The sequence below is a fragment of the Lepidochelys olivacea genome (genome assembly GCF_965140295.1).
Source record: "Lepidochelys olivacea isolate rLepOli2 genome assembly, chromosome: 1".
Classification (NCBI taxonomy): domain Eukaryota; kingdom Metazoa; phylum Chordata; order Testudines; family Cheloniidae; genus Lepidochelys; species Lepidochelys olivacea.
The window spans coordinates 128,035,251-128,060,994 of record NC_140411.1 but is presented as its reverse complement, the minus strand read 5'-3'; the positions used below and the strand labels follow the sequence as shown (position 1 = coordinate 128,060,994).

General features: G+C 45.2%; 1 protein-coding gene across 1 annotated transcript in view; it reads left to right on the top strand.

Annotated features, from left to right (window-relative positions):
- The window catches only part of LOC311518202 (uncharacterized protein), a gene marked incomplete at its 3' end in the record, with an annotated part of 68,369 nt that overhangs the window by 28,240 nt on the left and 14,385 nt on the right, over nucleotides 1–25,744 (top strand). Inside the window, exons 9-14 of the mRNA XM_084623772.1 lie at nucleotides 4,680–4,842; nucleotides 9,348–9,469; nucleotides 9,968–10,334; nucleotides 14,403–14,591; nucleotides 19,137–19,286; nucleotides 21,677–21,798. Of these exons, the coding sequence (XP_084479898.1) occupies nucleotides 4,680–4,842; nucleotides 9,348–9,469; nucleotides 9,968–10,334; nucleotides 14,403–14,591; nucleotides 19,137–19,286; nucleotides 21,677–21,798 (1,113 nt within the window). The remainder of the gene's footprint in view (nucleotides 1–4,679; nucleotides 4,843–9,347; nucleotides 9,470–9,967; nucleotides 10,335–14,402; nucleotides 14,592–19,136; nucleotides 19,287–21,676; nucleotides 21,799–25,744) is intronic.

Here is a 25,744-nt window from a genome sequence, read left to right as displayed (position 1 = left end):
AAGTACGTCACTTAATAAGGAAAAATCACATGTACAACTACAAAATGGGGGATAACTGGCTAGTTGTTAGTACTGCTGAAGAGGATCAGGGGATTATAGTGGATCACCAATTGAATGTCAGTCAACACTGTGATGTAGTTCAGAAAAGACTAAAATTGTTCTACTCATTAACAAAAGTATCATATGGATAAGTAAGACACAGGAATTAATTGTCCCACTACTCAAACCTTGTGAGGCCGCAGCTGGAGTACTGTTTCCAATTCTGGGGGCCACAGGAAAGATGTAGACAAACTGGAGAGAGTCTAGAGGAGAGAAACAAAAACAATAGGCTGGGTTTTCTAAACTTTTTATCAGGAAAGGTTAAAAAACCTGGGCATGGTTAGTCCTTGGAAAAGAAGACTGAGGTGGGGATCTGATAACCGTGTTAAAATACGTTAAGGGCTATTACAGAGAGCACAGTGATCGATTGTTCTTCATGTCCACTAAAGGTGGGACAAGAAGTATGGGCAGAATCTGCAGCATGAGCGATTGAGGTTAGATATTAGGAAAAATGTTCTAACTATAAGGGTAGGGAAGCTCTGAAATAGGCTTCCAAGGGAAGTTGTGGAATTCCCACTGGGGGTTTTTAAGAACAGGCTGGATAAACACCTGCCAGGCATGGTCTAGGTATACTTCTTCAGCACAGGGAGATGGAATAGATGATCTCTCGAGGCCTCATCCAGCCCTATACTTCTACGATTCTATTATGGTATCTACTAACTTCCCAATGAACAGACAACTCTCACAGCAGAAAGCAGGCTTTGCTAATCATCCAGGAGAAGAATCAGGATTATCTCCCAGCATAGGATCAGAGAGAGCAAGTGTTCTTGTAGATATAAAAAGGAAATCTGTGTGTCTATGAGACACATTATCATGGGGAGACTGTCTAATCGTTGACTGGGGACATTACCTAGTCCTTGATTAAAGTTAGGAAATTAGATTCAACCCTCAGGATGAGTACCTGATGATAAAACTAGTGAGTTAAAGGGTCTATCAGGTAAAGTGACCTCTATCTTCCCTAATCCCCTCTCCAAAAAATAGAAGGGTGGGAGCTGGCATACAAGGTTCTGTGGAGATTTCAAGGTTCTGTGGCAATATCTGGGCCTCTGCAGGCTTTCCCTTGCCATGGGTATGAGGGTTATAAAATCTGTAAAATTGCTTCCCATATGACTCCTCCTTCTGGGACTGTGTGGCTCTTTCCATGCTCCCTATGTTAAGCTGGCAGCTCCCTCCCTGGGAAGGACAGCAGAGCTCCCCTCACCAGAATCCCAGAAACCAAAAGGGATGGATGGGGAAGAGATCACCCAAACCTTCACAATAGGTTATCAATAGCAGTAGGGAATCTCTCCAGTACCTGGAAGCAGTGGTGGGCTGGAGCCGGTTGTTAAATTTAGAAGCCCTTTTAGAACCGGTTTAGAGTCCTGGCTTCTAAATTTAACAACTGGCCAAAAGTGGCGCCTTAGGTACCGACTCTCTGGGTGCTTCGGGGCTGGAGCACCGACAGGGAAAATTTGGTGGGTGCAGAGCACCCACTGGCAGTTCCCCACCCGGCCCCAGCTCACCTCACCTCCGCTCCACACCACTCTGCTTCTCCACTCCTCCCACCCCCCCTTTCCCACAAATCAGCTGTTCACGCAGGAAGCCTGGGAGGGCTGAGAAGCAGGTGGCGGCTTCGCGCTCAGGCCCAGGGAGGCAGAGCGGAGGCGAACTAGGGCGGGGGGGGCGTGAGGAGGGCCGCCCGCGCCGCAGCAGGTAGCCCGGGGGGCACGCAGGGGAACCGCTCCCCGCCCCAGTTCGCCTCCGCTCCGCCTCCCTGGGTCTGAGCGCGAAGCCACTGCTTGCTTCTCAGCCCTCCCAGGCTTCCCGTGCAAACAGCTGATTCGCAGGAAACCGGGGGCATGGAGAAGCAGAGCGGGGCGGCGGGTTCAGGGGAGGAGGTGGAGCAGGGCGGAGCTGGGGACGGGTGTGGGGCGGGGAGCTGCTGGTGGGGGCTCTGCCCCCACCAAATTTTCCCCATGGGTGCTCCAGCCCCAGAGCACCCACGGAGTCGGTGCCTAAGGCGCCACTTTTGATGTGATAAGTGGGGGGAGTGGCCGCTCCTCCTACTCCCCCCCTAGCTATGCTCTCCCACCCCTAGGAGCCAGAGGGACCTGCTGGATGCTTCCTGGGAGCCGCCCCAGGTAAGCACCGCCAGGACTCCCCACCTCGCCCCCCGGCAGGTCCCTCTGGCTCTTAGGGGTGGGGTGGGCATCCACTACGGTGGCCCACAAGACTCCTGCCCACTTCTGGGGGCAGTGAGGGGACAGGGGAGGGGGCTGAATGGGGCAGGGGTCCGGGACGGGGTGGGGCAGGCCACAACCCCCTCATGGGGTGAGGAGGGAATCGGTTGTTAAGATTTTGGCAGCTCACCACTGCCTGGAGGCAGGGGCCTCCCACATACAAAGGTCAGTTGCAGCTGATGTTTGGACCACCTCTGCCTTCGGGACCATAGCAATGGAGTTCCAAGCCCCTGCGTGTCCTTTTACTGGCTTCACTTTGTTGGCTCTTGAGGGGGCCTATGTGCACTGACCAGCTAGTCAGTTCTCCGTTAACAGCTTATTCAGTTGGTTCTTCACCTTTAGTTATTGACCAAAAGGTGTATCTGACTTTCCTGCCTAAAGACAAAGCAGTACAATACCAAACAAAGACATATATACCATCCATCCAGGAAGCAATTCTTACCTCACAGTATGTTCACCTGACACAGAAGGGGTGCTTCAAGGTACGCATTTCGGCTAGTACTATTTATAGTATGACTTTACAAGTTGCAAAACTCTTTATACATCACTTAAAGTTTAAGTTTAACCCATCAGTTTGTGCCAGCTTTGTCTTTGGTACCTCCCTATACTTTCCCATATCTCATTTTAAATACTACATTCCAAGTGCTGATGGGACTCTCTAACTGTACTTGGTAGAAAGTATTCATGCATCTTTGCTTTGGCAAGTTTCTATTTTCTAATGCCAAAGCTGACTTCAGGTTTGCAAAGTGCTGTGGGGTGTGTGGCGTGTGTGGACAGAATTGTGAGAAGAGCATAATACAGTCAGGAAACATAACTTTCGGGGCCGGTGCAACCACTAGGTGAACTAGGCGGTCGCCTAGGGCGCCAAGTGGTTGGGGGGGCGGTGGAGTGGAGGTGAGCTGGGGCAGGGGGGCGCGGGGAGGGCCACCTGCAGCAAGTAATGGGGGAAAGGGGGGGCGCACAGGGGAACCGCTCCCCGCCCCAGCTCACCTCTGCTCCACCTCTTCCCCTGAGCACCGCCCCGCTCTGCTTCTCTCCCTCCCAGGCTTGCGCACCAAACAACTGATTGGCACCGCAAGCCTGGGAGGCAGGAGAAGCAGTGGCATGCTCGGGGAGGAGGCGGAGCAGAGGTGAGCTGGGGCGGGAAGCTGCCACAGGGGGGGACTCCCCGGGCTGAGGGGGGGGGGGCGGCAGAGAGCTGCCGCAGGGGGGCTGCCCGGGCCAAGGAGGAAGAGGGAGGGGGTGGCAGGGAGCTGCCGTGGGGGGGCTGCCCAGGCCGAGGGGAAGGAGGGAGGGGCGGCAGGGAGCTGCCGCCAGGGGGGGCACCTCAGGGTGGAGGGGGTGGCGGGGAGCTACCATAGGGCGGGGGGGTGGCACAAGGTGGAAGTTTCGCCTAGAGCATGAAACCTCCTTGCACCGGCCCTGGCCCTGATAACTTCCCAACACCCCTGTGAGTTACATTAATACCATGCACATAATATCTATTAATGTGGTGTATACTATGCCTAGCATATATGTATTGGCTAACGCAGTTGAATCACCCAGCACAAAGGGACGGGGGGACTTCTCCTCCAGCAGCACTTCTTAGGCTTCTCCACTCACTTTCTGCTGCTGGGTCCTCAGTTTCACTTGCTGCTGCTGGAACCGCGGCTCCCACCTCTCCACTGCCCTCTGCACCAGCCTGGTCTTGGTACCTCACTGGCTGATCACTCCACTGTTCAAGTAATTAATTGAAGCTAGACTGCTCAAAATGTAGGGGTATAAGAGGATTTCAATATTTTGTGAAAGGAATTGATAAAGCTGCATCTATTTTCTTATGTTATTAAAATGTTAAAAAAAAAATTCCTGGAGATACACTCGTACATACGTAACTAGGTGACGGGATGGAACGCTTTAATTCAGAGGTCCTCAAACTGGTGCTCCATGGAGAACTGGCTGGTCACATGCTAAATTGCATTAAAAACCTCTAAGACACATTAAATACTCTTACAATATTAAACAGTTGCTATAGTTCTCACAGGATATTACATGATTGTGAATGGAAGGCAATCCATTGAATTGTGAATGGGGACGGAGGCATCAATGTGACTATCTACGTAGTAAAATGTGATCCATGCTATGGTCCAGTATGGCAACAAAGGGGAATCAATAGATAGGTAAGCTACTGAGGGGGCAGCTGAAGAAAATCCATTTTAATGGATTGAAACAACTAAATGTGTTCCTGAGGAGAATGGGCTTATGTTAAAACTGAAAAAAGTTTGAGGGGCTTAATTAAGGACAAACCTGTAACGTTAGGCAGGTTAAGTAAGCAATACTTCATGTTTCTAAAATATCTTCTATTGCCTTGTTGTTTAACAATAGGTGGAAAAGGCATGGGAGGCTGGGAAGGAGGGATCCGTGTGCCAGGGATATTTAGATGGCCGGGAGTGTTACCTGCAGACACAGTTATCGATGAACCTACAAGTCTCATGGACATTTACCCTACGGTGATTTATCTGGCAGGAGGGATAGTGCCCCAGGACAGGTACAGAAATTGTAAAACATATTCATTACTTTAAATTCCCAATATGGAATCTTATTTGAAAATGATCCTAACATTAGAGCTCAATATTGGATGTTTATCATGCCATTTTTAGCCTACTTTTTCAGATCCCTGAGCTCAGGGGTGAAAGTAAAATACAGCTCTTACCGGTACGGGTCCCACTCTCTCTCTCTCTCTCTCTCTCTCTCTCCCCCAACCCCCAGAAGGGGCGGGGCCTCAGGCAGAAGGGGGCGTGGCCAGGGGTGGAAGTAAGTTACATTTCTTACCCTTACAGTCCAAACACAAGCAACCCACCTCTCCTACATACTTCATGGATCCCTCCCATTGCGTGACTTAGCTATAGAAAATAAAGCTACTATTACTACTACCAGTACTGTCTGGAATAAAACTTTACTATTGGAATAAGCCTGAAAACTCACTATCACATTTTTCTCCTTGTCCTCCCTCCTCCTCCTCCTCCAGCCAGGCTGCCCACGCGGCTTGGCTCTGCATTCCCCTGACCCCCGCCCTCAGCAGGGGCTGCAGCGGCTCCCCTCTAGCTTGGAGCAGGGAGACTGGCTGAGGGAGAAGACTCCCCAGGATGCCTGCTGCCTGCGTAGAAACAGTTTAAACTTGCTGCTCCCTCCCTGGTTCAGACTGGGATTCTGGGCTCTTTCTGGCATCCTTGTTAATTTCATTCACAGTTGGGGCGGGGGGGTGGAAGGTGAGACCAAGGCAGGGGCAGAATACAATAGCCATTTGGCTGCACAGCTTAAATCCAGAGCTAATAAAAGCCAGTGGAAGGGGGAAACTCACTATCACATTGGTTTCTCTCCTGTCTCGTCCTCTGGCTAGGCTGCCCGTTCCGCTGTTCACTCCTGGTCTGAACTGCGGAATTAGGATGTTGTACCAATAAAATAAAAACCAGCAGGATCTTATTAAAGGGAAAAAGGCAAAATACCACATTTATTGTGAATACAGAAAGAATCATAGTAAGCAGTTAGTTATAGCTATAACATTCCATTCAATCTCATATTTATTCACACATTCATTCATACAAACACACACACACACATACACACCCACTCACACAGGTTCTGCAAGGTTGTTATCATAGTTACCAGCCTTAGAGTTGCTCATGCCAAGCCACTGGCCAGGTGGCCTGGACATGAGGAGGGAGCAGGGCCTTGTCAGATGCTCATCTGATGCTCCTGGAAGTTGGTTTGCAGAATCAGACCCCAAAGTTCTCACTTTTTAGAGTCTATTTTTATAGGAATTTCTTCCTATGCCAGTCTATGGGAATTGCTTCATCATGCTGATGCTGAATCAATCAGCAGATAGCACATTCCTGACGGCTCCAAGATGTTATCTTGTTCTTTGGTTCTCCCATTCTTGAGGCTGTTGGGTGGATTCCAGTCTGCCCTCCAGGGGGTCCTCTGGTTATTTCCACTTGACGCCTTCTTCAGCCGATGGACACTGGATTCTTAGGCTGGCACCTCCCTGATCATTCAGTTATTATCCACACCAAGCATCCATTCACATACATCCTCTATCTCTATTTTAATCACAATGGTTAATACAACAAAAGGGTGGGGAGTCTCTGGGTGCTGTTTCTGTTGTTAGAGAGGGAGAGAAACAGTACCAAAAACCAAGAGACCTCTTAATTAGTAATTTAAACTCTGGGGAATCAAACTCATTTGTGATTTTAATACAGAACTTCTTTAATATGATCCAACAAGGATTTGTGCTGGAAATGGCCCACCTTGATTATCATACACATTGTAAGGAGAGTGATCACTTTAGATAAGCTATTACCAGCAGGAGAGTGGGGTGGGGGGAGAGAAAACCTTTTGTAGTGGTAAACACCCATTTTTTCATGGTTTGTATGTATAAGAACATCTTCTGTATTTTCCACAGTATGCATCCAATGAAGTGAGCTGTAGCTCACAAAAGCTTATGCTCAAATAAATTGGTTAGTCGCTAAGGTGCCACAAGTCCTCCTTTTCTTTTTGCGAATACAGACTAACAGGGCTGTTACTCTGAAACCTGCGAAATTAGGGGCTATTTCTGGCTTCCTTGTTAATTTCACTCACGGTTCTTGAGGAAGAGGGATACCAAAGCCTGGGCAATTCTTTTCTGCCCCCTGGATGAGGCGATCTTCAATAATATAATACACAAAAAATACAATCAAAATCAGAAACCATTTCCAAGTTCAAATCTATCCCATTCCCTCCGCAGCAGAGGATCATGGTTGTGATGTCCAAACTGCTTGCAGATCCTCTTTGAAATGTTACTGTTTAAAAAAAAAACATGGAGAACATGGTGGGAAGATGTGTTCTGATGATCGGGGTTTATTTTAGGCAAAGCAATTTTGGTAAAACAACTAAAGATTCACAGGGAAAGCAAATAGCCCCATAGACAAAACCACAAAGGGTCTGGAGGGGAAAACTGGATATTCAGGGAAATTATTGCAATGATACTGTTATTAAGGTGCCTTATACCAGTATCACTTATTCCCCTTCCCCTTCCTGTACAAAAATAACTATAACAGCAGAAGCACATTTAGATACTTAGAGAAAGTTTTGTCAATTTCAGCCTCCGCACTCTGCAGGACACCGACACCCACAAAACAAAAGAGATCTGAGCCTTATGTCCTAAGGACATTCCAGGTGTTTAATTCATTATATAAAGAGGGTGGAATGAAAACTACTGTTTCTTTCAAAGGAGGCACAATAATTTCCCTGAATATCCAGTTTTCAGACCGCGGAGTGAACAGCTAAATTTAAACTGTTCTTATGCAGACAGCAGGCATCCTGGGGAGGCTTCTCCCTCAGCCAGTCCCCCTGCTCCCTGCTCCAAGCTAGAGGGGAGCCGCTGCAGCCCCTGCTGAGGTGGGGGGGAGGTCGGGGGAACGGGGAGGCTAGCCACATCGGGCAGCCTGGCTGGAGGAGGAGAGAAACCAATGTGATAGTGAGTTTCCCCCTTCCACTGGGTTTTATTAGCTCTGGATTTAAGCTGTGCAGCCAAATGGCTATTGTATTCTGCCCCTGCCTTGGTCTCACCTTCCACCCTCCCCCCCCCCCCCCCCGCCACCCCCCCAACAACTGTGAATGAAATTAAAAAGGATGCCAGAAAGAGCCCAGAATCCCAGTCTGAACCAGGGAGGGAGCAGCAAGTTTAAGCTGTTCCTATGCAGACAGCAGGCATCCTGGGGAGGCGTCTCCCTCAGCCAGTCCCCCTGCTCCCTGCTACAAGCTAGAGGGGAGCCCCTGCTGAGTGTGGGGTTCGGTGAAGCACTGAGCCTAGCCCTGTCAGCAGCCTGGCTGGAGGAGGAGGGAGGAGAGAAACGAATGTGACAGTGAGTTTTCCCCTTCCACTGGCTTTTATTAGCTCTGGATTTAAGCTGTGCAGCCAAATGGCTATTGTATTCTGCCCCTGCCTTGGTCTCACCTTCCACCCCACCCCCCCTCCGCCCCCCCAACAACTGTGAATGAAATTAAAAAGGATGCCAGAAAGAGCCCAGAATCCCAGTCTGAACCAGGGAGGGAGCAGCAAGTTTAAGCTGTTCCTATGCAGACAGCAGGCATCCTGGGGAGGCTTCTCCCTCAGCCAGTCCCCTTGCTCCCTGCTACAAGCTAGAGGGGAGCCCCTGCTGAGTGTGGGGTTCGGTGAAGCACTGAGCCTAGCCCTGTCAGCAGCCTGGCTGGAGGAGGAGGGAGGAGAGAAACGAATGTGACAGTGAGTTTTCCCCTTCCACTGGCTTTTATTAGCTCTGGATTTAAGCTGTGCGGCCAGATGGCTATTGTATTCTGCCCCTGCCTTGGTCTCACACAACCCCCCCTCCCCTGCTCCCAGCAACAACCCTGAGTGAAATTAACAAGAAAACCAGAAATAGCCCCGAATGCCGCGGTTCAGACCGCGGAGTGAACAGCTAAGTTTAAACTGTTCCTATGCAGACAGCAGGCATCCTGGGGAGGCTTCTCCCTCAGCCAGTCCCTCTGCTACCTGCTATTAGCTAGAGGGGAGCCCCTGCAGCCCCTGCTGAGTGGGAGGGCTGGGGGAATGGGGAGCCTAGCCGCGTATGCATCCTGGCTGGAGGAGGAGAGGGGGAGAAACAACAAACAAATGTGACAAAGACTTTTCCCTTTCCAAGCTTTTATTAGCTTTGAGTTTGAACTTTTTGCTCTGCAGACAAAAGAGGTGAAAGTAAGCCAGTACTGAATACTCCACTTATTTGCCAGTACACTACTGCATCTTTTTTTACCGGTACTCCGTACCAGACCGGACCAGCTTACTTTCACCTCTGCCTAAGCTGCATATAGTTCATATAAATCTTTTACATGTTTGAGATTCACCCCTTACTCATAAATGTTTCTTGTTCCAAATGTAAGTTTTCAATCGTGCTTTCAATTGCAAGTGTTTTCATATGCAATGACAGTTGAGTACAGAACTTGTTATCCTGCAACTCACTGCAGTTTGGTGACTACCATTCTCTCCATCAACATTAGGGTGATCGATGGCCAAAACCTGATGCCTTTACTGCAGGGGTCCATTCAGCACTCAGCGCACGAGTTCCTGTTTCACTACTGTGGCATGTATTTACATGCAGTACGGTGGCATCAAAAGGACAGTGAGTATAAAGATTCTTCCAAAAACAATGATGGCTTCAATCTCTAGGAAAGCATATGTATTGTATAATGCAATTTTAATATAGGCTAGATCGTAGCTTTGCAACAAGCCTGGGATGGGAAACAGTGTGTAGCTGTGCCACCTAGGAACAATGCGGGTACCCACAGAGCAGCAATAATTTGCTGTTGTCCTGCATGTATATTTTGATATACACACTATGGGCACAAGTATGCTGACCAGAATATTGGGTACAGAACTAAGGTTGTCCCTGCTCCATTGCTCTGGGACAGGTAGTATTGACTTAATCCTGTTTGGATGGACCCAAAATCTGAATACCGCATTAAGCAGTATGAAGGCAAAGCTTGGCACTTTGTGTTACAAATTAAAAATTTTACTTGTTAAGTGATAAAAATATGTTCAGTGCTGAAAGACTTTTCACTCTTCTAATGCCATTTTATGTCTATATGCATCATCTTACATCTGGTTTCTCTCCTACCAGGTGGGGCACTGTGGAAGGCTCATTATGTGACTCCAATATTCCAGCCAGAGGGTGCTGGAGCGTGTTACAGAAGAGGAATTTGCCCATGTTTTGGGGAAGGTGTAACCCATCATGACCCTCCTTTACTCTTTGATCTCTCCAGAGACCCTTCCGAGGCCAAAACTCTGTCTCCTGCCACTGAGCCCCTGTTTGACACAATAATAAGCATAATAGAAAGAGCTGTTCAGGAGCATCGCCAGACACTGACTCCAGTCCCACAACAGCTCTCTTTGTACAACATTATGTGGAAGCCCTGGCTGCAGCCGTGCTGTGGGACATTCCCGTTTTGCTGGTGTGATAAAGAAGGTGACAGTGCACACCCTGCTCTGTAAAGAAAATATATTGAAGGTTAACTGTATGAAAAGCTTTAAAATCAAGTGCTTTTTTTTGAGCAAATGGACTCTCTTTTTGTTGATTTAGGATTACACAGTTGGCTAGCTATATGAAATAGGGCTTAATGAAGGCCATTTTGTGAAACAAGATACCAGTCTAGATGGACAAAATTAATATGTTCCAGTATGGCAAGTCTTAGGAGTATCTATCCACTGCTGAAGATATAGCTCAGATACATTGCAGTGTGCCAAAATTAAAAATGCTGCAGTAACCATAACTTTGAATCTCTTGACATCTGTGGATATAGGTTCACTAGCTCAGCATCATTTTTATACTGAATTTCTATGCAAGGATGTACTACCAACATTCTAGCAAAGGGCTGCCTGCAATGTTTCAGCCCAGTTGGTCATATATAAGACACGTCCTGTGTAAAATACTTCCCCACCCCCAAAATAATTTCCCTTGATACCCCATGGAAGAAGAATCGCTTAGTCCACCACTAGATCCCCATAGAGGCTCCTCTAGGTGATCCTTCTATCTTGCAGCTAGCTCTTCTAGCAGCAGCGGTGGTGGCTGATATATCCTCTGGCTGTCCAGAAGCTGGTTGGTTGAGGGATTAGCTCTCCCATGGAGACCATTTGGGAAATGGTTCGCCTTTGGTTCTTAAAGAGGACAGGCCTCTCCTGGCTGATGGCAATCTCCTCTAACTGGTATGGGGCTGTCAGTCCAGTCCCTAATGCATTCCTTAGAGCATGGTGGAGGACGCAAGAGGGAAGGAAGCTCGCTTTTCAGCAGCTGTCAGAGCAATGGGGTGGCATACCTGGCACTGCCAGAGTGAGGAACAGTCAGCACCAAACCCAACCCTAGTGGAGGCTGAAAATTGTAATATGCATAGCCAGTCTTAGTACTGTGGTAGAGGGCTGTGAAAGTTATTCTTGCCGCCACACCCCAGTGATAACCAATTCCTGCTGTCAAGTAACAATAAAAATAATGACAGGTTTCAGAGTAACAGCCGTGTTAGTCTGTATTCGCAAAAAGAAAAGGAGTACTTGTGGCACCTTAGAGACTAACCAATTTATTTGAGCATGAGCTTTCGTGAGCTACAGCTCACTTCATCGGATGCATACCGTGGAAACTGCAGCAGACTTTATATATACACAGAGAATATGAAACAATACCTCCTCCCACCCCACTGTCCTGCTGGTAATAGCTTATCTAAAGCGATCATCACGTTGGGCCATTTCCAGCACAAATCCAGGTTTTCTCACCCTCCACCCCCCCACACAAATTCACTCTCCTGCTGGTGATAGCCCATCCAAAGTGACAACTCTTTAAACAGTGTGCATGATAATCAAGTTGGGCTATTTCCTGCACAAATCCAGGTTTTTCTCACATCCCTCCCACCCCCATACACACACAAACTCACTCTCCTGCTGGTAACCCAAGCTCTGCGATACAACCGCATTTGCTCCAACCCCTCAGACAGAGACAAACACCTACAAGATCTCTGTCAAGCTTTCTTACAACTACACTACCCACCTGCAGAAGTAAAGAAACAGATTGATAGAGCCAGAAGAGTTCCCAGAAGTTAACTACTACAGGACAGGCCTAACAAAGAAAATAACAGAACGCCACTAGCCGTCACCTTCAGCCCCCAACTAAAACCCCTCCAACGCATTATTAAGGATCTACAACCTATCCTAAAGGATGACCCAACACTCTCACAAATCTTGGGAGACAGGCCAGTCCTTGCCTACAGACAGCCCCGCAACCTGAAGCAAATACTCACCAACAACCACATACCACACAACAGAACCACTAACCCAGGAACTTATCCTTGCAACAAAGCCCGTTGCCAATTGTGCCCACATATCTATTCAGGGGACACCATCACAGGGCCTAATAACATCAGCCACACTATCAGAGGCTCGTTCACCTGCACATCCACCAATGTGATATATGCCATCATGTGCCAGCAATGCCCCTCTGCCATGTACATTGGTCAAACTGGACAGTCTCTACGTAAAAGAATAAATGGACACAAATCAGATGTCAAGAATTATAACATTCATAAACCAGTTGGAGAACACTTCAATCTCTCTGGTCACGCAATCACAGACATGAAGGTCGCTATCTTAAAACAAAAAAACTTCAAATCCAGACTCCAGCGAGAAACTGCTGAATTGGAATTCATTTGCAAATTGGATACTATTAATTTAGGCTTAAATAGAGACTGGGAGTGGCTAAGTCATTATGCAAGGTAGCCTATTTCCTCTTGTTTTTTTCCTACCCCCCCCCCCCCAGATGTTCTGGTTTAACTTAGATTTAAACTTGGAGAGTGGTCAGTTTGGATGAGCTATTACCAGCAGGAGAGTGAGTTTGTGTGTGTATGGGGGTGGGGGGGATGTGAGAAAACCTGGATTTGTGCAGGAAATAGCCCAACTTGATTATCATGCACATTGTGTAAAGAGTTGTCACTTTGGATGGGCTATCACCAGCAGGAGAGTGAATTTGTGTGGGGGGGTGGAGGGTGAGAAAACCTGGATTTGTGCTGGAAATGGCCCAACGTGATGATCGCTTTAGATAAGCTATTACCAGCAGGACAGTGGGGTGGGAGGAGGTATTGTTTCATATTCTCTGTGTATATATAAAGTCTGCTGCAGTTTCCACGGTATGCATCCGATGAAGTGAGCTGTAGCTCACGAAAGCTCATGCTCAAATAAATTGGTTAGTCTCTAAGGTGCCACAAGTACTCCTTTTCTTTTTAATAAAAATAATGACTCAGCTCCTCCCCCCCCCTTACTGAAAAGCCCATGGGAGGGCTCAGAGGGAGAGAATCCCTTTGAGGATCCCCTAACGTGAATCACCCCACATCATTTAGACCAGCTCTGACCCCCATACCTTTCCCCACTCCCATCCCTGGCAGCACATCTCCATTGAAGCCATACTAACAAAGCTATCTCCTGGACATGACAGGGGCTGTGCAGAAAAAATAATATCTTAAGGCTGCATTATTTTGCTGATTAATTTATATGGGGCCAAAGGGAGTGACTATGTGGATCCTACGCACTTCTCCTCATAGACCACCCAGACACCTCTACCTTCCCTTGGATATGTTTGATTTGGCTATATTTAAAATATGTATATAAAATATTAACAACTCTAAGACTCCGCTAACCTATAAATTACTAGATGGAAACTTTCTCTTGCCTGCTTGGAACCTGTCTGAGCTGCTTTCTCAGCTTTTTCCTGGCTTCTTTTTTGATTGGCTTCTACTTATTAGGGCCAAGATTTTTGATAGTATTTAGCCATTGCTGCCTTCAGCATTGTAACATCTAACTGATTTAGGAGCCTAACTCTTATTTTTGAAAGGATTTAGGCACTTATGAGTCAATATTCCATTCATGCCTAAATTCCTTTTAAAATTCTAAAACCTTAGCTCTTCATTTGACCCTTCCCACATTGCCTGATTTCTGCACCTTGCTAAGATATCTTGTATTAATATCTACTTTGGCCCTCTAAACCTATTAGGGATTCCCAAAAATATATCTAAGCTGAGAATGTGTCCCCATACCCAAACTTTGAGTAGAAGCAGAGGTACAATCTCACCATTCCTGAATTCTGATCTTCACCCCACCTCATTATCAGTGGTCATGCCAAGTCTGACTCGTCACCTGGGCTGTGTCAGATCCTACTTTGCCCATATTTCCTTTAAACAGTTCTTATTTAGGGTGCATTGCAGTAATGTTCTGTGCAGCCATTCCTGGTGTCAGAGAGGATGAAACACTTTTGGCCAGATTTTCCAAAGGGCTTAGCACCCAACTGGTCTTTGAGAACAATAGGAGCTGTGCTTTTGAAAATCTGTCCCTTTTAAGAACAAACCACCCCAGGGTTGGAACTTGAGTGGCAGTTGTGGGAGAGAGCAGAGAAAGGATCTGTCTCTCTCACTATGGCTTGCAAAATGAAAAAGCTAAACAACCTCTGCTTTTAAAAACCTGCTCCATGCTTTTTCTCCAGAGAGGAATTTTCCCTCAATCCCTTAGAGAAGTTTACGCTTTTTAAGGAAGACTCTAATTTGCCTTTATTCCCTCTCTGGCCTTCATAACATTAGCTTTGCCAGGGCTCTCTTTCTCAGAGTTCCTGCTTCCGGATTTGCAGTGCAGGAATCTGGCTTTCAGATGGGAGTCGACCAGCAGTGTTCTGCCACTTGTACCAAGGGGTCGCACTCGAAGACCTTTCCTTTGTCCAGAAGGTGTGTAGGTCCAGATCCTCTGGAACATGGTCAGAGCTTTGTATTCTTTGTGCCCTCTGCACAGGCTCCCAGGTGTTTTTGAGCCATACTCTGTTTTGATGCAGAATTTTATTTACAGGATGTTTCAAAATAGTAAACCCTAGGCAGTAAAAGTCTGTTTTTCTTGACTTCTGTCTGGCTTTCAAGTCAAATTGCATCTCTTCTCTGCTAGCTCCTATCTGCCCTTGTCTCCAATTGTCTGCTTAATCAGAACTGCTGCCTTCAGACAGGGTGGCTCATTGTGTCATAAACAGTGGAAAACAACATGGGCAGTGTTAAGAAAGGAAAATAGCAATTCATCCCTATTTCCTCTCCTCTTTCCTTCTTTGATCCCTACAAACTCAGCTCTATCCAGTTTGGGATTTGCTGGATTGTGACAAGCACAGATACACTGGGGAAAAGTTTGCTTTCAATTTCACCATCAGTGGAGTTACTGTGCATTTATAAAAAGAAAAGGAGGACTTGTGGCACCTTAGAGACTAACAAATTTATTTGAGCATGAGCTTTCGGCTGTAGCTCACGAAAGCTTATGCTCAGATAAATTTGTTAGTCTCTAAGGTGCCACAAGTCCTCCTTTTCTTTTTGCGAATACAGACTAACACGGCTGCTACTCTGAAACCTGTGCATTTATACTAGAGTATCTGAGAGTTTTGCACTCTAGTTATATTTCATGTGACCTGTAGTAATTCTCTGGTTAATTTACTCTTACATGCCCTATTTTCCTCATACATCTCCTTTGTTACATTTGTTTCTATCACTGATTTTCTTCCCTTCTCTTTTCCTGCTGTCCCATCTGAAGGAAAATCTGCAGGTTTATAGATTGATAAGGTTTAGGGCCAGCGGGCACTATTCACTCATGTAGTTGGACCTCCTGTGTATCACAGGCTGTTATATTTCACCCAGTTATCCCTGTATTGAGGCCAATTACTTGTGATTATGTAAAGTATAATTTATGTAAAGCCAAAGCATATCTGCCAGAAAGACATCATCATCATGTGATGACCTCTTCCCTTGGTAGTTTGTTCCTATGATTAATCAGCCTCACTGTTAAAAATATGCTCCTTATTTCTTTGAATTTGTCAGGCTTCTGCATCCAGCCATTGGTTCTTGTTGTTCTGTTCTCTACTAGATTAAAGAGCCATGTAGTACCGAGTATTTTCTCCATGAAGGTACATATGCACTGTAATCAAATCACCTCTTGATCTTGTTTTTGATAAACTAAACAGATTGAGCTCTTTTTAAGGCTCTCACTGTGATATTTTCTCCAGCCCTTGAATCATTGTAGCCTTTTCTGCACCCTCTCTGCTTTTTCAACATCCTTTTTACAATGTGGACACCAGAACTACGTGGAGTATTCTAGTATTGGTCTCACTAATGCTGTATGCAGAAGTAAAATCACCTCTGTACTCCTACTAACTACTCCCCTTTTTGTATATCCAAGGGTAGCATTAGCCCTTTTTGCCACAGTATCGCACTAGAGCTCATGTTAGGTTGCTTGTCCACTATGATCCCTAAATCTTTTTCACAGTCACTGCCTTCCAAGACACAATCACCTGGCCGGCATTCCTTGTTCCCAAATAGATAACTTTGGTATGTATTTGGCAGTATTAAAATGCTTTTGCTTTAAAATGGGCCCAGCTCACCAAGCGATGCAGATCCAGATGAATCTTGCAGCAATGCGTGCCCTGAAATTCTGCATGTGTTGTAATTTTCCCTGTAAAATTCCATTACGTTAAAATATATATTTTTTTCTCTCCTGGTCTGTTCCTTTTGCTTGTGGAGCCTATTCCTTCAGCCTTTTGTACACATTCCTAGGTTGATCAGTTCCTCACTTGTGATTAGACAAGCAGTGCAGGATGCCAATTTCTCATGTAGGCTTCATTCCACTTAGAATTAACTTAGGGTGACCAGATAGCACGTGTGAAAAATCAGTCCGCCGTTGTGGGTAATAGGAGCCTATACAAGAAAAAGCCCCAAATATTGGGACTGTCCATGTAAAATCAGGACATCTGCTCACCCTAAATTAACTAGAAAGGACAGTTAGGGGGTCTTTTTAAAGGAGGATATGATAATGTTTTGACACCACATATGTTCTTTAAGAAACATGAGTGGTTATGCATGCTGTGGGTGAATGAACAATAAAAATATTGTTGCACATGGTACATTCCAATTCCACATTTCCTTTTTACCCTAGCCTACTCCAACAATACATAATTAGATCTCACAATGCCCTTGTTCCATACTTGGGGAAATACTACTGAAAGGCCATCATCTCTAGGTATGAGCACAGCAGCTTAGGGCATCCATTTGAAACTGTAGCTGGAATGTACATTAGGCAGCAAAATTCTATTACCCTGAGCAGGAATTTATTTTGGGTTGATAACTCCAGTGTCATCGACAAATATTTAGAGCCTCACGCTGTGCAAAAATTAAGGGCTAAGACATTTGTAGATACTAATAAAAGCAGCTTTCATAAAGTCAAACTGCCTTGATTTTAGTAGTAGGAGAGAAGAGAGAGTTATTCCTGTCAGTCCATTTCAGACAAAAAAATGCCTGCATGAATTAATCTGCCCTCCTAGGGGCTGTTGTTTTTCCTCCGGTGTAATGTATTACGCTCCAATATCTTGCATGGCTATTACTGTATCACCCTTTGTGCTCTTTGCGGGAGTTCATAATACCAGTACAACATGGTGTAACTTTTAAGAGCTATCTTCAACTGTACTGTGATCAGCAGCCTCCCTTCCAGAGGACAAGTAGTATGAGTAAGTGGAATTCTCAAAGTTGCGTCCAGACCCAAGTTTCTCACATGACAATACATAGCCATGCCAAAAATTATTAATAGACGATTGCATAAGGACAAGAACTTTGCTCTTAAGCAATTCATTGGCTGCAGCTGCATATTCCTTATTTACAGTATGAAGCAGATTTATCTTTTATACCATTGAATTGTTTCTAAATATGCTTTTGTTTCCAGCTTGTTTGTGGGGTGACAGCTATTCTTTCCATACATCACATTTTTGGAGTAAACAACTTGACAGCAATTCTTTAAAAGCTAAAGGCTTAGGAGTGGATTGATATTGGGAGACTCTTTTCTCATGCAGTACTATAGAACTGCTACTGTTCTTACTCCAGCAAAATTACTGATTCCCTCACCAAGGACTTTGCAAGAGAGAGAAATGTGGAGTCAGGCTCAAGGAATGTAATCTTTAACTGACATTTGGAGCAGCTGAGAACTCTTCAAAAGCTGACCCTGTTCGAGACAGACATACTTAGTATATTAGAAAGTGTGAAAAAAATGGGATTTAGGAGCTTAAGTCAATTTTGAACATAAGAACAGCCATACAGGGTCAGACCAAAGGTCCGTCAAGCCCAGTATCTTGTCTTCTGACAGTGGCCAATGTCAGGTGCCCCAGACGGAATGAACAGAACAGGTAATCATCAGGTGATCCATCCCCTGTCCCAGATTCTGGCAAACAAAGGCTAGGGACACCATCCCTGCCCATCCTGCCTAATAGCCATTGATGGAAACGTATCTAGTTCTTTTTTGAACCCTGTTATGGTGTTGGCAACAACATCCTCTGTCAAGGCATTCCGCAGGTTGACTGTGCGTTGTGTGAAAAAATACTTTCTTTTGTTTGTTTTAAACCTGCTGCCTATTAATTTCATTTGGTGACCCCTAATTCTTGTGTTTTGAAAATTTTACCTTCAGACTATAATCCTGGGGCCAGCATGAAAGCCAGGTAAATGGGAAAAGGAATCCTCTCTCCCATGCAGGCCTGTAGTGGGAGACCTTTGCAGAGCTCCTCCACAGAGGCAGCCCAATGACTAGAGTAACCTACTTGGGAGCAGGGAGACCAGTACGTGGAAGGAAGGAACAGATGGGGGGGTACACACAACAATGGAGCCTTTGCCCTTCTGTCTCCTGTTCACAGCAGGCCCTGTGGAGTTTAGCTGTACACCAGAGGTGAAAGTAAGCCAGTATGGCCCGGTACAGCATACTGGTAAGAAAGTGCTGATCGTACCAGCAGGGCAGCTGATGGGGAGGGGGGCAAAAGAGGCAGCTGCCCTGGGGCCCAGCATTTTAAAGGGCCTGGGGCTCCAGCTGCCACTGCTGCCACTGCACCTGTGGATGGAGCCCCAGCCCCTTTAAATCGGCACAGGCCAGGCAGCGCTGAAGGGCTGGCTGGGGGATTTTGCCAGAGGCCATGCCCCTTCTGGGGGCCCAGAGTCGCTCCCTCCCCCCACACCTTGCCCTGGACCCCGGCTGCCCTGCATACTGGTAAGTCATTTAAGCTACTTTCACCCCTGCTCTACACCCACCCCTGTATCTAGTTCCCACTTCCTCATGCAGCAGACCCGCTGCCAGCAGCGCTCTCCTCGGCCGTGGAGGCAGGGGCTACATTTTGTCCTAAGTTAATTCAAACCTTGGCTCATATTAGCATTTCCATTGTGAACAGTACAGTGGTTCATACGGGTAACGACTTAAGTTGTTTTACTATATTTCAGGAGCTACCTAACTGCTCTGCTGGCATTATGCATATTTCCAAAGACATGTGGAATGAGTGTCGCTGTGGATTCTAAACCCAATATTTTACTGATAATGGCAGATGATCTTGGCATTGGAGACATAGGTTGCTATGGTAACAATACCATAAGGTAAAGGCTCTCTCATAATATATGTATGTGTTTAATTTTTTCAAGTAGGCTACATGTTTTACAGGCATAAAATAAGAGAAGCTCCAGCCCCAATGACTTTACAGTCCAAGGCCCCAGTCTTTCAAACACTCATGCATGCACTTAACTTGATGCATATGAGTAGTCTTCTTGTAGTCAATGGGGCCAGCTCACATACAGTTAAGTCCATGTGTATATACTTGTAGGATTAGGGCCTACATATACAATAAAAAAAGAAATGGGGGAAGGAAGCAACATTATTATTTCCACTCGATCTGAATTTCCTTTTATTTTCTGTCCATTAACCTCTGACTACATGTTGTATCATTATTATTTACCCTTTGTCTATCTCTACATATATCTTACACTTTACCCATTTCTACTTTTTTTATCTATAAACCTGGCTCTTTCTGTGCTATGCTTTTCCTCCAATCTTCATCCATTTTCTCACTCCTTTCTTCCGAGTACATGAGGCCTCTGCCCACTGGATCCTGTGGGCTGGCACTCACTAATTTACTCATGAGGGATGGCCCACAAGGCCTGTACTCTCCCAGTTAGCCTGGGTCTGTAGCAGGAGCAGAAGGGCTTGTTCCACCTGAAGAAGCTCCGCCTTTTTTATAGGCAATCCCAAAGAGGTGGTAGGGGGTCTCCTCCTGCCTCACATGGCGGTGCTGGGGTTCCAGAAAGGAGCACTGTAGACTTCCTGCCCCCATTGTCCAGATCTGCCATTCGTGGAGGTAGGAAGGTCTGTAAGGCCTGTTTCCCTCCTCCTACTGCTGCAGTCCTACCCCCTGGGAGAGTTAGAACCTTATAAAAATATCATTGTGTAACTATATTATTATTTGCTGCCATATATAATCTGTAGTGTCAACACTGAACAGTAACTGCTTGGCTCACAAAAGCTCCAGATACCTGATAGGAGGTTTTGGTTCAGTGAACTCCAAAATATAGGGTTATAAAAGTGACATACAGTAGAACCTTAAAGATACAAACACCAGAGTTATGGACTGACTGGTGAACCGGATACCGTGTGAAACCAGAAGAATCAGGCAGCAGCGGAGACAAAAGAAAAAGAAAGAAAGCAAATACTGTACTGTGCCTGTATTACATCTTAAAGGTAGGCACATCTGGGCTGCCTGTCCTCCCCTCACCCCACTCCCATCCGCGGGGTAGCCACTTACATCTAGGAGTGAAGACGCTGCGTCTGCCAGCCCAAGGCAGCTGGCAGAGCAGGAGCAGCACTGGGGTCTGCGTTGTTTTCACACCTTCCCCCGTCCCCCCCGGCCAGGAGTTTGTGGGGGGGTGCTGTTTTCACACACCCCTCCCCAGGCCAGGATGGGGACGCTGTTTTCACACCCCTCCCCCGGATGGGAGGGGGACAAGCTGTTTTCACACCTCCCTCCTCTGGCCAGAAGGGGACAAGGTTGCAGTCCGATGCAGGGAAAGAAGCTCCCTGCAAGAAAGATGCCAGCACTGAGGAGGGGATTCAGCAGCTGCTGGAACCTGGCTTGGAGTGTCAGCTGCTGAAACTGGAGCCCGAACTGCACTTTGTTCAGAATTACAAACATTTCAGAGTTACAGACAACCTCCATTCCCGGGGTGTCCTTAACTCTGAGGTTCTACTGTAGTCAAAGCATTTGAATGGGAAATCATTCCTTCTATGTTCAGCATCCCACTTACATGTTTCAGAGTAGCAGCCATGTTAGTCTGTATTCGCAAAAAGAAAAGGAGTACTTGTGGCACCTTAGAGACTAACAAATTTAGGTGGGCCATTTCCAGCAGTTAACAGGAACGTCTGAGGAGCAGTGGAGGGAGGGTGTGGGGGGGGAATAAACATGGGGAAATAGTTTTACTTTGCTCATCTTAAGTGATCACTCTCCTTACAGTGTGTATGATAACACCCATTTTTTCATTTTCTGTGTGTATATAAATCTCCTCACTGTATTTTCCACTGAACGCATCTGATGAAGTGAGCTGTAGCTCACGAAAGCTTATGCTCAAATAAATTGGTTAGTCTCTAAGGTACCACTAGTACTCCTTTCCACTTACATGTGTAATTGCAGCAGTTTCATTTTTGCAGACTAAGCTATATTTGAAACCATTGGCCACATTTATTCCTGTGTTAACTCATTCAAATCAGTGGAGTTACTTCAGGGATTAATTTGGTCCTAGTTCTCTAGTGGTGAAAGGCTACTCAGCACTGTACCAAACATTCTTAAAGTATACATATAGCATAAAAGAGCAATGCTTCCAGGGAAACCATGTAAAAGCTGAGTTAGTTTCGATTTCTCTTGTAATAAGTTTCATGTATGTATCCTTCAACTTGCTACCTACTTGTGTTAACATATGCCTCTTTTGTTTGTTCTTTGTAGGACCCCTAATATTGACCAGCTGGCCAAGGAAGGGGTGAAACTTACTCAGCACATTGCTGCAGCTCCACTTTGTACTCCAAGCAGAGCAGCTTTCCTGACTGGCAGATACGCCATCAGATCAGGTTGGGCACGTTTTTAGTGATACAATGCTGTCTATTTAATCAGCTGAGCTCTGGTGATCATCAGTAACAAGTCAACATCTACCAACAGTCCCCAAATAGTGAAATATAAGATAATGCAGTAATTTTCTATCCTAAGTAGAAGAAAATACTCTATTGCTGGTATCTCAGATTTGGATGGTAACACTTGGTAAACAATGAACTTTTGGGGCTGGGAGGGGTTAACATCATTTTACAAACCTTCAGCATAACCGTATGAAAAAAGTCAGAGTCACATTTAAGTGTCTTAGTGTAGGAGTGAAAGGATGCCAATGTAAAATGAGATTCTTCACATCTTTAGCTTTTACAGAGAATGCTGTGTCCACTTCCTTGTGTTCTGCTGAGCTTGAAAGCTATGGACGAAGGGAATACAGTGGGTTCTAACAAGCAATGGTCAAGCTGTGACAGTTTAGAAAACCCTTCCCATTTATTTAAAATCTTTTGCAGCGGGTGATTGACATACCACAATAATTTCTGTATAGAGTGGAAGATCACAAAATTATACAAAAAGAGAGAAATTATTGTATTTTAGGTCAACATTGCAAGGGAGCAAAGGGCTGTTATCAGATGAGAATATCAGCTATTTTATAGACTCTAATTGTGTTTTGACACTATAAAGAGACCAAATATGTAAACTTTTAGCTTTTCAAGATATTGTTGACAGCTAATTATTCTTTGTAGTCCTAGCAGTCTCTTGAGGAAGAACTTGACTTCCCTGTGCTGTTTTGAGTGGTTATGTCTTTATCATATACTCATATCATTTGCAGGCCTTCTAACTACAGAACTATAGAAAAAAGAAAAGGAGTACTTGTGACACCTTAGAGACTAACCAATTTATTTGAGCATAAGCTTTCGTGAGCTACAGCTCACTTCATTGGATGCATACTGTGGAAAATACAGAAGATGTTCTTATACATACAAACCATGAAAAAATGGGTGTTTACCACTACAAAAGGTTTTCTCTCCCCCCACCCTACTCTCCTGCTGGTTTACCTTTTGTAGTGGTAAACACCCATTTTTTCATGGTTTGTATGTATAAGAGCATCTTCTGTATTTTCCACAGTATGCATCCGATGAAGTGAGCTGTAGCTCACGAAAGCTTATGCTCAAATAAATTGGTTAGTCTCTAAGGTGCCACAAGTACTCCTTTTCTTTTTGCGAATACAGACTAACACGGCTGTTACTCTGAAACAGAACTATAGAAGTGACTTTTAAGCTGATATAAATGTGAACGCTAGCACAAAATATTTGAGAGTTATAAACTGTGTGGTATGCAGATTTGACATTGGTCTTAGCTTGCCTAAACTTGTGTAAACCAAAGACATGGAGGAGATAAATATACTTTTGTGTTTAAAGCCTAGGGACTGGGTTTCATTCCTTCCTGCAGAATGAGGATAATATTTATCTGCCTGATGCTGGTGTCATGAGACTTAATTGACGTTTGTGATGAATTTTGAGACTCTTGGGTGGAGATCTATCTGGCCCCATTACCACAAGGCATTACTGAGTGTCTTGCAACCTTCAATGTAGGGAAATATTATCTGCATTTTTCAAAAGGGGAATGGAGGCAAATCAAGACTAAGGCCAGACGGGACGACTTAGTCTGAGCTCCTCTGTATCACAGGCCACCACCACCACCCAGGACCCACACACTAAACCCAACAACTGAAATTAGACCAAATCCCACAGGAGACTATTATGTATCATAGGCAGAGAATAAAAGGGACAAACTGCCCAGTGCCTGCGGCCCCTGCAGCAGTATGAAAAAGATTGAGTGAGATATAGCCAGAAAATTATGGCAGATGACCCACACGCTGCAGAAGAAGGTGAAAACCTCCAAAGGTCACTGCCAATCTGACTGGAAGAAACTTCCTTCCCGATTGCTCATATAGTATCATTTTGACCCTTAGCATGCGAGCAAGAACCAGCCAGCCACATACCTGAGAGAGATTATGCTTGGTGCCACCTCAATGGTTTGCCAAAGATAAGTCCAGTGTCCCATCTCCAGCTTGGCCATTCCTGATGCTTCAGAGGAAGAAGATTAAAAAACAAACAAAAAAACCTCCCAACAAAATACATTGGAGTGCGGGTATCCCTTCCTGACCCTGGCAGGTAGCCAGCTGAAAGCCTGAAGCATGAGCTTTAGGAAAAGAAGACCTAAACCAGATGTCAGTCCCAGGGTTGCTGAGATTCTCCTACCAGCACAAGTAATTCTGTCAGACAACTGCACTCATAAATCTGTCCAGCTCTCTCTTGAAAATAGTTAAGATTAACTGCAACTCCTATTGGAAGGCTGTTCCAGAACCTCACCCCTCTGATGGTTAGAAAGATTCTTCTAATTTCCAGACTGAATTGTTCATGGTGAGTTTATATCTAACTGTTCTTGGGCTGACATTGTCCTTTAGCTTAAATAGTTCTTCACCTTCACTAGTATTTACCCCCTTATGTATTGAGAGCAATTATATTCCCTCTTGGCCTTCTTTTTGCTAGACTAAACAAGCCAAGTTTTTCCAGTCTCCTCTCATGAGATAGGCTCTCCGTTCCCCAGACCATTCAATTAGCTCTTCTCTGCACCTGTTCCAGTTTAAATTAATCTTTCATGAACATGGGTGACCAGAATTGCACACAGTATTCCAAATGAGGTCTTGTCCAATGGCGTTAATACTTCTCAATTTCTACTGGAAATGCGTCACCTGTTACGTCCTAGGATTGCATTTGCCTTTTTCACAGCTACATCACATTGGTGACTCACAGTCATCTTGTGATCAACCCCACACCCAGGTCTCTCTCCTCCTCTGTCGCTTCCAACTGATGAGACCTCAGCTTGTAGCAGAAATTCTTATTATTAGATCCGAAGTGTGTGATGTTGAATTTAATCCCATTTGTATCACTCCAGTCTTCCAGGTCATCCAGATCTTCCTGTGTAACCTTTCCAATCCTCCTCCGAATTGATGATGCCTCCCTACTATGTATCTTCAGCAAATGATCATCATTAGCACACTTCTATTTTTTTGTACCAAGGTCATTAATAAAAATATTGAATAAGATTGGTCCCAAGACTGATCCTTGAGGAATTCCACTAGTAACCTCCCTCTGGTCCAATAATTCACCTTTCAGCCTGATGCCTTCTCCCCTTTTAGACAATTTCTCATCCACCTTACGATGCTTGTACTGATCCCCACCTTCCCTAATTTAACTAAACATTTCCAATGTGGTACCATGTCAAATGGTTTGCTGAAGTCCAAGTATATTATATCTACTGCACTTCCTTTATCTAAAAATCAGTTATTTTCTCAAAGAACAAAATCAGGTTAGACTTGCATGATTTATCTTTGGCAAACCCTTGTTGTGTTACATCCCCTTTACCATTTACCTCCATTAATTTAATTATTCTGTCCTTCACAATTTGTTATAAAGCCTTGTATACTACTGAGGGCAGACTAACTGGTCTGTAATTGCCCAGATCATGTATTTTTCCCCTTTTCTTAGCTATAAGTATGATGTTAGCAATTCTGCAAGTCACATGGTACTACCCTTGGCTAGATAGAGCTGTCTGTGACAGAGCAGTGAATGGAACCCAGGCTTCCCAATTCCCAGGCTAATGCCCTAAAGCATGGGCCATCCCTCCTCTCTGATACAAAAAACAGTGCCAAATATTATTTGTTTATTGTCTTGCTCTGTCCTTGACCCATTAAAGCACTTTGATACCGCAATAATGCATGTGGTGCAAATACATACATTAGTATATAAACAATCTGGGACTGCTACATTTTATTCTTATGGCCTTGATCCTGCAAGACTTATGTGGGTGTGCTTTATGCTCCATGAATAGTTCCACAGGTTCAAAGTTAAGTGCATGCATAAATCTTCTATGCAGTAAAAAAGAAAAGGAGTACTTGTGGCACCTTAG